Source organism: Otolemur garnettii, unplaced genomic scaffold (assembly GCF_000181295.1).
Source record: "Otolemur garnettii isolate 467f Iridium unplaced genomic scaffold, OtoGar3 scaffold00176, whole genome shotgun sequence".
In the NCBI taxonomy this organism is placed as follows: domain Eukaryota; kingdom Metazoa; phylum Chordata; class Mammalia; order Primates; family Galagidae; genus Otolemur; species Otolemur garnettii.
This window is the reverse complement of record NW_003852571.1, coordinates 2,551,194-2,563,180: the sequence shown is the minus strand read 5'-3', so window position 1 is coordinate 2,563,180 and position 11,987 is coordinate 2,551,194. Positions and strand designations below refer to the sequence as shown.

Genomic DNA, 11,987 nt, shown 5'->3' with positions numbered 1-11,987 from the left:
ATTTGAACCCGCCACCTTAGGTGTATGTGGCTGGCGCCTTAGCCGGTTGAGCTATAGGCGCCAAGCCTGATGTTTTAAACTTTTATCCGATGTTTTAGAGTATATAAGAGGAACAATAATGATAGGTAGTTACTGAGTGCGGGAGCAAGCCTCAGTCTCCCTGTCACACTATTCGTCTGCAGTGCTTTCCTCTGTGTCACCAACCAGTTAGCCCCGAGAATAGCAACAACTCTCAAAATTGGCTGAGCGCAGTGGCTCACACCTATAATCCTAGTCCTCTGAGAGACCAAGGAGGGTAGATTGCCTGAGCTCAGGAGTTCAAGACCAGTCTGGGCAAGAGCAAGACTCCATCTCTACTAAAAATAGAAACACCAGCTGGGTGGCACTGGCCTGTAGTCCTAGCTACTTGGGACGCTGAGGCAAGAGGATTGATTGAAACCCAGGAGTTTGAGGTTGCTGTGAGCTGTGAGGCCATGGTACTCTACCCAGGGCACACAATGAGACTGTCTCCAAGAAAAGAAAAACATAAAATTTTTTATATTCGTTTTATTATTATTCTTTGGGATAGAGGCTCATTCTGTTGCCTGGACTAGAGTACAATGGCATCATCATAACTCATTACAGCTTCAGATTCCTGGGGTTCAAGCCATCTTCCCACCTCACCCGCCTGAGTAGCTGGGACTACATTTACACACCACCATACCTAGGTAATTTTTAAATTTTTTGTAGAGATGGATCTTGCTATATTATTTCTCAGGCTGTTCTCAAATTCCTAAGTTCAAGCAATCCTCCTGCCTCAACCTTCGAAAGTGCTGGGATTATAGGTGTGACCTATTACCCTAGCCTTTTTACTCATATAAAAAAAAAAAAAATTCCCTAAAACAAAGCCAGATTAACTGTGAAATGTTACACTGATATTGTTCTTCAAAACATTCCCCAAGATTATGACTGTTTCAGAATAACGTGTTTCCCTCTTGGCTTATAAGGGCATTTGAAAGATATATAAAATGTATTTACAAACAAACTGGCTAGAAAAAGATAACAGTAACACTAATCATCATACCTACACCCATAAGCTCCACCGTCAGACTAGTCACTCCATTTTCTGAGCCCAAAACTGATCGCCACTCCAGAAAATAGGATGCTACTAAAGTAGTCTCGCCAAATATGTCTGTTTTGATTAGCACCATATGAATAGGATCACTTATTGATAACATTGTTGTTGAATCAGCCATTCTAGTTCCATCACCTATCAACAAAACCAAAGAAAATTACACCACACTACATATTCAGTTAGGCTAATATGAAAGAATTATTAAAAAGTATACTCAATAACAAGCTTATGTAAAACAAAATAGAACAATCTGGTGATGTCTCAGAAAGCTGCAGAAGACTGGAGATAAACAGATGGCTCTATTTCTATGGGTGTTTTTAGCATTTTGTGGATGGCACTGTTTGAAGACAGTTTAATTCCTTTGTATTAGATTTTAGGAGTGACCAATTGTGTCATCTTTTATGCAGCCATTTATTTTTACTATTGTTTTTTTTTTTTGAGACAGAGTCTCACTATGTAGCCCTTGGTACACTGCTGTGGCGTCACAGCTCACAGCAAGCTCCAACTCTTGGCCATAAGCGATTCTCATGCCTAAGTCTCAAAAGTACCCAGGACTATAGATGCCCGCCACAATGCCTGGCTATTTTTTTTGTTGCAGTTGTCACTGTTGTTTAGCTGGCCCGGGCTGGGTTCGAACCTGCCAGCAAGTGGCCAGCACCCTACCCATTGAACTATGTGCACAACCTAAAGTCCATTCTTTAAAAGTATTTAGTTAAAGTATAGTATATACTACTACAATAGTCTTCAAATATATCAACATTAATCCCCCAACTACCTTTATTCCTTAACCTCCAGAACTTATCACATTATCTAAATAAAACTAAAAAACCTAACACATTGAATCTAGCAATTTATCCCACTAACTACCTTATTAGGATAATATTTTCCAGGGGGAAAAATAATAAATTTTAGTACTATATTAGCTATATCATTATCTAAAATTCTGATGATACACTTCTTTAGCTTTGCATAGTAAACAAATAAAAAGATTTCAATCTTGACAACTAAAATACAAAAAAACCTGTATTAATTAAACTGTATTAATTTAAAACAATTACAGGAATCAAGTATCATAAAATTTAGTTATGAAAGTTATATATTCACATCTAAACTATGATTTATAAAAGTCATATAACATAGATCTTGCCATCCTTCCTAAATGAGAAGTATTTTTTTTTTTTGAGAAAGAGCCTCAAGCTGTCACCCTGGGTAGAGTGCCATGGCATCACAGCTCACAGCAACCTCCAACTCCTGGGCTTAAGCGAGTGTCCTGCCTCCGCCTCCCAAGTAGCTGGGACTACAGGTGCCCACCACGATGCCCAGCTATTTTTTGGCTGCAGCCATCATTGTTATTTGGTGGGCCTGGGCTGGATTCGAACCTGCCACCTTAGGTGTATGTGGCTGATGCCTTAGCCACTTGAGCCACAGGCGCCGAGCCCTAAATGAGAAGTATTATGTCTCATTCTCCACTATCTACACAGCACCTGTCTAGTACAGTACTATATACACAATAGGTATTTGAATGTTTATTACTAAAGAATCCACACTTCAAGCAGTCCCAAAAAAATCTGCAGAGAAAATTAATAAGCAAGCAGAGAATAAAGCAAGAAGGTGAGTAGTTGTTTAAATTGAAAAGAGCAGTGGGAAAAATATTAAAACAAAGGACTAAGGAGATACATCCATTATAAGTCTCTCCTTACAGCAAAAGTTGATTACAGTTGTGAGACAATTTATTATTGTTTCTTACCTAAGCTTTCTCTGTGTACTTCAAGTAAAAAGCCATCACGAAAATCTGGTTCACAGGCACAAGGAACAGGTTTAGAACGAAAGCGTTGGTTTCGATAGTGTAAACATAAAGTGAATGTGGAGCAGACTTGTCCTGGTAAAGGCTCAGGTTCTTGTAGATGTTCCAAGAAAGCTTTTCCACCCAAAACCTGAAGGTAAAGATACCTCCGTGTTGGATCAATATTAGCTGTAAAGTGTAGCAATACATATGAGGAAACTGCCAAATAACTTAAAGAATGTGATCAAGACATAAGGAAATAACTTGACAGAAAAAAAACCAAGACTAAAAAAAGAGAAAGAGTAACAAATTTACTACTATATGTACCAGGATCATTTCTACCCTTGGAAGAATAGATATATAATATCGTTTTCTGAGTTTATATCCAGGCTACTTTCTCCCAGCAAGAAAGGTGTCAGACCCAAGCAAGGTCTAGTATACCTTTGCTTTTACTTGCTATCCAACATTTCCTTATCTTCACAACCCAATTCAGTCCATTATCAATTCAGCAAGTTTGTCAGATTATATTACCACTAAAAAAGCAAGGCTGTACAGTTATTATGAAATATATTATTAAAACATGAGAAAAGTATTCTTGTTTTTGCTTTACTATGCTATATGTTAAATCTTCTAATGCTTTATATAATACAGAATATAAGATTTTGGCTAATTAACCAAAAAAAAAAAATCTAAGTATTACATTTTGAAAAAAACTAAATATTTTCTATCATATGCGAAACACTACAGCACATCAACATTCTTTACTAACTACAACTAAATTAATCTTTAAAAAAATACATACTTTTTTTTAATGTTGATTGTCTATCAAAACAAATAGGTTGTTTTGGAGAAGAAGGGAGTTCTTGATCAACATTATCCTAGAAAGGCAAAAAAAAAAAAAAAATCAAAACAAATTTGATTTGAAGAATCAAAAGAAGAATTATAGCTAAGTAAGAAAATGCCAATAATGGGCCTAAACACTAAACCAAAAGTAGACAGTTTAAGCCCCCCCCAAACTTTATTTTCCTTGCATAATTAAAATAGTAAAAATAGGGTAGCGCCTGTGGTTCAGTGGGTAGGGCGCCGGCCCCATATACTGAGGGTGGCAGGTTCAAACCCAGCCCCAGCCAAACTGCAACAAAAAATAGCCAGGGGTTGTGGTGGGCACCTGTAGTCCCAGCTACTCAGGAGGCTAAGGCAAGAGAATTGCCTAAGCCCAGGAGTTGGAGGTTACTGTGAGCTGTGTGATGCCACAGCACTCTACCAAGGACCATAAATTGAGACTCTGTCTCTACAAAAAAAAAAAAAAAAATGGTAAAAATAAAAGGCTGCATAAAAGATGACACAATTGGTCACTCCTAAAATCTAATACAAAGGAATTAAACTATCTTCAAACAATGCCATCCACAAAATGCTAAAAACACCCATAACACCTCAAACAAGGTTAAACTTTCTCTAAACCTTACGTAACATTTGGCTTATGAACTGATTTTAATAAGAAAGTGACATTCACAAAGCAGAAGCCATTACTAGGTCAATTTTTACAACAAATTAGTTCACAAACCTCAAAAACTAAAAAAACTTGCTGTATTAAAATACTTACTCCCTGGTGTATTATCAAGTCCGTCTAATTTTTACATTATATTACCCAGGTATCGAGGTCATAGTTTTTCATTATTGCCTCATTTTCAAAAGTCCTACTTAGTAACTGCACTGAGAGGCACTGACCTATTTGTATGAAAAGTTTTGAGGGCTCTTATGCAGTTAACTATTTTCTTAAACAAACTTATAATTTGTTAATCATAGAAAATATAGTCCCCAAAGAGTGTTAAGTTTAAAATTAAGCTTAGTCTAAAAAATTATAAAACAATCTTAGTGAAAAAGAACTTTGTTAAGGTGCATTAATTTAATTACACAGATCTGGAAAATAACAAGAAAAAAGTCTGTCACTATAGAGAGAGAAATATAGTATATAACGCGAATTTCACTGATACATAAACTATTTGCTTATACTCAAGGGTAGAGCTAGCCTATATTGAAACAAGGATATTACTAGATACAATGGCCTTATTTTAAAATGATTTTACTAGGAGAGGCCCCAAATATGGACCCTATAAGTGTTATGCATTAGCAAGTACTTACACTCTCAATTTTTTTTTCCTTTTTTTTCTTTTCTTTTTTTTTTTTGAGACAGAGTCTTACTTTGTCACCCTGAGTAGAGTGCTGTTGCATCACAGCTTACAGCAGCCACCAACTCTTGGACTTAGGCGATTCTCTTGCCTCAGCCTCCCGAGTAGCTAGAACTATAGACGTTCACCAGAACGCCAGGCTATTTTTTGTTACAGTTTGGCTGGGGCCAGGTTTGAACCCACCACCCTAGGTTTATGGGGCTGGCGCCCTGCTCACTGAGCCACAGGCGTCACCCTAATTCCCAATTTTTTTTTTCCTAACAGATTACTCACAGTAACAAAGTTAAGTTCTTTCATCACATCATCAATGATTCCTCGACGTCTAAGGGCTTTGATCAAATCTTCTGTTGATAAATGTTGTTGATCTGGTGCCAACTCTTCTCGTATAGTCTCAGCAAGGATTTCTCTTATTCTTCCATGGACATCCATCTATGTAGAAAACTTGCATTACAATTTACATTACAAAGTCAAACACTGCTTCTCAAATTTCAGGCTTCCCAAGCTAACAGTAAACCAATTGTTACCACAACTGAATAAGAATAAAGGTTAGCTCTTAAGGCTCCAAGCCACATACACCTAAGGTGGCGGGTTCGAATCCCCAGCCCGGGCCCGCCAAACAACAATGATGGCTGCAACCAAAAAATAGCCGGGCGTTGTGGTGGGCACCTGTGGTCCCAGCTACTTGGGAGGCTGAGGCAGGAGACTCGCTTGAGCCCAGGAGTTGGAGGTTGCTGTGAGCTGTGATGCCACAGACTCTACCCAGGGGGACAGCTTGAGGCTCCGTCTCAAAAAAAAAAAAAAGGTAAGCTCTTAAAAGATGAAATTTTTTGAGGACAAATTCTATAAATAATCTCTCCTAGTTATCTCCTACTTTTGTTAACCATTTCTCCACAAACAAGAGTCAGTCAAAACAAATGATATAGTATAATTAAAAGAACAAAGACCCGGCGTGGGGAGATCAAAGTATGATACGACTTTCATATTATCTCCAACGATAAATTGGTCAGTTCACAACTTACATGTATATATGCAATCTCGAGCTAGCTGAGCTAACTTACTTACCTTTTTTGGATCTGTTTCCATCCTTATAAGATGGGAAAACTAGTGCCCCTCCCAGGAACGTCGTGAGGATTAGCTAAGAGACGCTAGACACCCAGAACAAAACGCGGCGTCCGACTGCGCCACAACGGGGGCTTTTGTTACTCCAGCACACCGCATCCAGCGGGGCGCCCAGACTGCGGGTTCCCGCCGAGCTCCCCGGGGTCCCCAAACGCTTTTGTTACAAATCCTTCATAACTTCTTTGAGAACTGCTGCTTCTGGTTCTACTTTAATGATACCCACATGTCTTATGCTTGAAGTAACCCCGACACCTCATCTCAGAATATCAGCCAGCTCCAAACAATTCACCCTCGGCCAGGCTTCATTTTCACAGGTGTCCCACACCCACACCGTCCGATCACCTCCGACGCGTACGGGCCCTCCCCGCGCTGGGTCCCAGAGCAAAGGACACGCTGTGGTCGGCCCGCCCAGGGGCGGCCAGGCTGGGGCAGAAGAGGACCTGGCTCGGCGGGCGGGCACCCCCGCGCCCCAGCCGCTCTCACCTTGCTCAGCTGCTGGTGGATGAGCTGCTTCAGCTCCGAGGCCTTCTCCGGGGGCAGCGACATGCTGACAGCGGCGCTTCCCTGACGCTTCTGCCCGCCTGCGACGCCGGCCCCGGAGCGTTAGGAGCGGACTGAGCCCAGAGCCGCGCAGCCCGCACCTCGCGCGGTTCCCGGGGGGCGCGACGCCGCGTCAGGCCCCGGGCTGGGCGGGAACCAAAGCCGCAGCGGCGCCAGTGTTAACTGTTTTAAAACGGTGGCGAACTAACGGGGCCCGGGGCTGTCCCCCCTACTGCCTGATCATCTCCGTCTGCGTTCCACGCTCCCACCAGCCCTGCACCCCGCGACCTCAGCGCACCCCATCGCCCTGTCTTGCCAGGGTCGCTGAAAGCGCTGGCTGTGCCACTCCCCACCCTCCCAGAGGCCACTTTCCTCCCGCTGGACAGGCAGGTAACTTGACAGCCCCATAGGACCCGGCGCCGAGGCATTCGCAGGACCCTGTCAGCGTCCCGCGAGGCCCCGGGGACTCGGGTTTGCGGATCCAGCTCCGAGATTGGGTGCCTGCGTCCCCGCCCCTTCTTGTTTTTGCGAAGCCCACGCGCATCCCTTTTTCTCCGACCTTGCAGCGACCATGTTTGTTCCCTGCGGGGACTCGGTCCCTGACCTTACGGGCTTCACCCTCCTCATGGTGAGTCTTCGCTTGAGCTTGGAGCTGCTGCTTCCCGGGAGGCCGCTGCGGTGTCACCTCGGGTGTTTCGCGGGGCCTTGGGACGAGGAGGACGCTTGTTACTGTTTCAGATTCTTGGTGTAAAAGAGTAGGCCGTTTGTGTCTGGAGTTGGCGGTTCAAATAGAACCTTTGTCGGCGCTGTGGTTAAAACGTATCAGTTTTGCGACTGTAGCCTTTGTAGCTTGTAGTATGTTCGTAGGATTCCAGATTTACTGTACATCTTTAACTTTTATCTTAGAAAATATTTTTTCAATTAGTTTTAGAGTCAGTGTTAAGCTAGTACGTCATTGTTGTTAATCAGAGAAAGACTGATAGAGGATAGAAAAAAATTTTTTAGTACCTAACGCAATTGTATCATTTTATAGTTGCCTATATTCATTAGCTGTTTTAGTCAATATTCTATTATGTGCCGATGTTAGAATAAGACTAGGTGCATCTCAAGGAATTTACAGTCTAGTTGGAAATACATGTGAATCAATAAGAGCAATAAATGCTTGGATAGACGTTTGCAAAGCATAAGGCCCTGAGATAATTGGGAGGGGAAGGGACAGAAGGGCCTGCTAGGAAAAGCTTCATAGAAAAAGTAATGTCGGCTCGGCGCCTATAGCTCAACCGGCTAAGGCGCCAGCCACGTACACCTAAGGTGGCGGGTTCAAATCCCCAGCCCGGACCTGCCATACAACAATGACGGCTGCAATCAAAAAATAGCCGGGCGTTGTGGCGGGCGCCTGTGGTCCCAGCTACTTGGGAGGCGGAGGCAGGAGACTCGCTTGAGCCCAGGAGTTGGAGGTTGCTGTGAGCTGTAATGCCACGGCACTCTACCCAGGGGGACAGCTCGAGGCTCTGTCTCAAAAAAAAAAAAAGAAAAAGAAAAAGTAATGTCTAAAAGATGGAAAGAAAGTGAAGTAGAGGTAGCTGAAAGTAGAACAATTCAGAAAGATGCATGTCTAAAACAGAGGCAGGTACGCATGGGGGACCTGGGGACGGCAAAGAATTCAGGATGATGAGCATTTGAGAGAACAGGCTGCAGCAGGCTGTTGAACCCAGAAGGCACTTTTGGAGAATGCACTGTTTGGAGTGGTATAAGGCTGGAGAGACAGAAATGTTATTCTTAAAATAGGAAACACATAAACCTGAGAAGAAAGTGTTTCAAGAAGAAGGGAGTGGCTGTCTTTGAAAGTAGCCAAAAGGTGTGTAAGATGAAGAAAGTGGGTTAATGGTAGTCACAGTTATCATTGGAGTGGTGAAGAGGGACATATTGGAGTGGGTTGAATAAATGGTAGAAGAGAAAGTAGAGATGTGTATATATGATTCATTCATTGGCTTAAAGTTCCTGTTTATGTTTTGTTTTTTGTTGTTTTGTTGTTTGTTTTGTAGAGACAGAGTCTCACTTTATCACCCTCAGTAGAGTGCTGTGGTGTTATACAGCTCATGGCAACCTCCAACTCGTGGGCTCAAGCGATTCTCCTGCCTCTGCCTCACAAGTAGCTGGGACTACAGGTGCCAACCACATTGCTGGGCTATCTTTTGGTTGCAGCTGTCGTTGTTTTGTGGAACCGGGCTGGATTCAAACCCGCCAGTTCCAGTGTATGTGGCTGGTGACCCCCAGCCATAAAACCCAGGAGTTGTGTTTTTTTTTTCCTTCAGGGACAGTGTGTCACTTTGTTGCCCTTGGTAGAGTGCTGTGGTATCACAGCTCACAGCAACCTCCAGCTCTTGGGTTTAGGCAATTCTCTTGCCTCAGCCTCCTGAGTAGCTGGGGCTTCAGGTGCTGGCCACAACACCTGGCTGTTTTTGTTGTTGTTGTTGTTGTTGCAGTTTGGCCTGGGCTGGGTTTGAACCTACCACCCTCAGTATATGGGGCCAGTGCCCTACTCACTGAGCCACAGGCATCATACCCTGCTTATGTTTTAATGGACAACTCTTGGAGATTTTGGCTATGCAGAAACACAAAAAGCGAGGTAGCAGCTAGGGGACTAAGTAGGGTTGGGAAGGGTTTTTAACATGAAAGCTTCTAAAACATGTTTATATGCTGATGGGAAGAATACAATAGTGAGGAAAAGAGGGATGGTACCAAAGAGTCTAATCCAAGATGCAAATCTTGGAGAGGGGAATTGCAAGGAGTAACTAGGAGGTGACAACAGTGAAAAATGGGACAGTACTCGGAAGAAATACTATGAAGGTTAAAAAAATTCCTGGAGGAGCTGCATTAAAGAGCTACTTTGGCCAGGCGTGGTGGCTCACGCCTATAATCCCAGCACTCTGGGAGTCTGAAGGAAGTGGATTGTTTGATTTCAGGAGTTTGAGACCAGCCTGAACAAGAGTGAGACCCTATCTCTACTAAAAATAGAACACACTAGCCAAGTTCCAGCTACTTGGGAAGCTGAGGCAAGAGGACTGCTTGAGTCCAAGAGTTTGAGGTTGCTGTGAGCGACGATGACACCACAGCTCTCTACACAGGGGGACAAACTGGAGACTCTGTCTCCAAATAAATAAAGCGCTACTTTGGGATAGAATCAGTAAAAATTAATCATTAATTAAATATAGTTGGCAGGGGAAAGGGGGAATGATCTCTAGGTAGCTGTGTGAATAATATTGCTCTTAAATGTAAAATATGAGGACTTCTTTGGGCAAAAGTTTAGTTTTGTACATGTTGAATGTGAGTTGCCTGTGACCCAACCAAGTAGAGGGATCGATTAGGCTTTGGAGCTCAGATTTGGGTTTTGGGCTGTAGGTAGAAATTTGGCAGTTTGGCTACCTAAGTCGTAAGGATTGGGTGGGGCCTGTGGCTCAGTGGGTAGGATGCTGGCACCATATACTGAGGGTGGGGGGTTCGAACGCAGCCCCGGCCAAACTGCCACAAAAAAATAGCCATGCATTCTGGCTGGCACCTGTAGTCCCAGCTATTGGGGAGGCTAAGGCAAGAGAATCGCCTACGCCCAGGAGTTGGAGGTTGCTGTGAGCTATGACGCCATGGCACTGTACGGAGGGCAATAAAGTGAGCCTCTGCCTCTAAAAAAAAAAGTTAAATATAAAAAAATAAAGTCACAAGGATACATGTGTGTGGTTAGTGTGAATAGGTCACTTTAACCACTGGGAATAGTTGGAGAAAGAGGCACTAAGGCACATGGAAAGAAAACCCAGGAGTGCTTTTGTGTACACCTCCTAGTACGGGTTACCACTTTCTAGAGCAGTGGTTCTCAACCTTCCTAATGCCACGACCCCTTAATACAGTCCTTATGTTGTGGTGACCCCCAGCCATAAAATTATTTTCGTTGCTATTTCATAACTGTAATTTTGCTACTGTTATGAATCGTAATGTAAATATCTGATATGCAGGATGTATTTTCATTGTTATAAGGGGCCATGACCCACAGGTTGAGAACCACTGCCCCCTAGAGTATTCTTTTCCCAGATTTCTGTATGGCTCTCTCTTTTATCTCTTTCAGTCTATTGTCATTTGTAACCTGAAATGAGTCTTTCCTTGATCACCTTATTTAAAATATTAACTAACCACGTATACACGCACTCACGCTCAGTTTTCTCCATAGTGTTTTAATGTTTATTTTTTATTCAGGTAAACCACTCCCTCACTAGAATGGAAGCTTCACAAGGGCAAAAACTTGCATTGGTTTGTTTTACTGTAACTGTATTCCCAGTGCCTACAGCCATGATTGACACATAGTAGATGTTCAGTAAATATTTGTTAAATAAAAGGTGGAGGAGGCCCCAGCTAACATCTCAGTTATAGCTAATGAAAGTCACTATCTGATCTGGCCAAGCATAGTGGCTCACCCCTGTAACCCCAGCACCTTGGGAGGCCAAGGCAAGAGGATCTCATGAGGCTAGGAGTTCAAGACCACCTGAGCAAGAGCAAGACCCCTGTATCTACAAAAAGTAGAACAAATTAGCCAAGTGTAGTGGTAGATACCTGTAGTTCCAGCTACTTAGGAGGCTAAGGCAGGAGCATTGCTTGAGCCCAGAAGTCTGAGGTTGCCATGAGCTGTAATGATATCACTGCACTCAAGCTGGGGAAACAGAGTAAGATTCTCACAAAAATAAACCCAAAAAAGTCCACGTCTACTTCAGGTACACCTGAACATAAGTTTTCAATACTATAATAGTATTATGATTATTGACTTCTTTAAGATGTTACTAATTTTGGTGATTTCTTGAACATACCTTTTATAATTTCAGCCAGCAGTCTCTGTTGGAAATGTCGGCCAGCTTGCAATAGATCTGATTATTTCTACACTGAATATGCCTAAGATTGGTTACTTCTATACCGATTGTCTCATACCAATGGTTGGCAACAACCCATATGCAACTGCAGAAGAAAATTCCACAGAACTTAGTACAAACACTGAAGGTACGTAAGACATCAGCATGGCTTGTTCTGCAGCAAGGTAGAGGTGTTTTAAATCAGAAATAGACTCTATGCATACTGTTTTATAAATACTTCCTTAGTGCCAGCTATATGTGTAGAAACACGATGCACTCCCATTGTCCTGTTCTTTTACGTCCTGCCACAAAAAAATAGCCAGGCATTCTGGCTGGCACCTGTAGTCCCAGCT

At 42.7% G+C, this 11,987-nt stretch overlaps 2 protein-coding genes across 5 annotated transcripts in view; one reads left to right on the top strand and one right to left on the bottom strand.

Moving 5' to 3' along the window:
* CEP76 (centrosomal protein 76) overlaps window positions 1-6,935 on the bottom strand; it is a 26,223-nt gene extending 19,288 nt beyond the window's left edge. The window contains exons 1-5 of one of the 2 annotated variants that reach the window (XM_012811816.2): window positions 6,689-6,935; window positions 5,360-5,515; window positions 3,700-3,775; window positions 2,862-3,086; window positions 1,064-1,249 (exon numbers count right to left, since the gene is read on the bottom strand). In XM_012811816.2, the coding sequence (XP_012667270.1) occupies window positions 1,064-1,249; window positions 2,862-3,086; window positions 3,700-3,775; window positions 5,360-5,515; window positions 6,689-6,751 (706 nt within the window). In that variant the 5' untranslated portion in view covers window positions 6,752-6,935. The remainder of the gene's footprint in view (window positions 1-1,063; window positions 1,250-2,861; window positions 3,087-3,699; window positions 3,776-5,359; window positions 5,516-6,688) is intronic. The other variant, XM_023519468.1, reaches the window with a different exon arrangement.
* Window positions 6,936-7,299: 364 nt separating this feature from the next.
* PSMG2 (proteasome assembly chaperone 2) overlaps window positions 7,300-11,987 on the top strand; it is a 25,868-nt gene continuing 21,180 nt past the window's right edge. For 2 of the 3 annotated variants that reach the window (XM_023519464.1, XM_023519465.1), the window contains exons 1-2: window positions 7,300-7,373; window positions 11,611-11,782. In XM_023519464.1, coding sequence (XP_023375232.1) covers window positions 7,317-7,373; window positions 11,611-11,782 — 229 coding nt within the window. In that variant the 5' untranslated portion in view covers window positions 7,300-7,316. The remainder of the gene's footprint in view (window positions 7,374-11,610; window positions 11,783-11,987) is intronic. The other variant, XM_023519466.1, reaches the window with a different exon arrangement.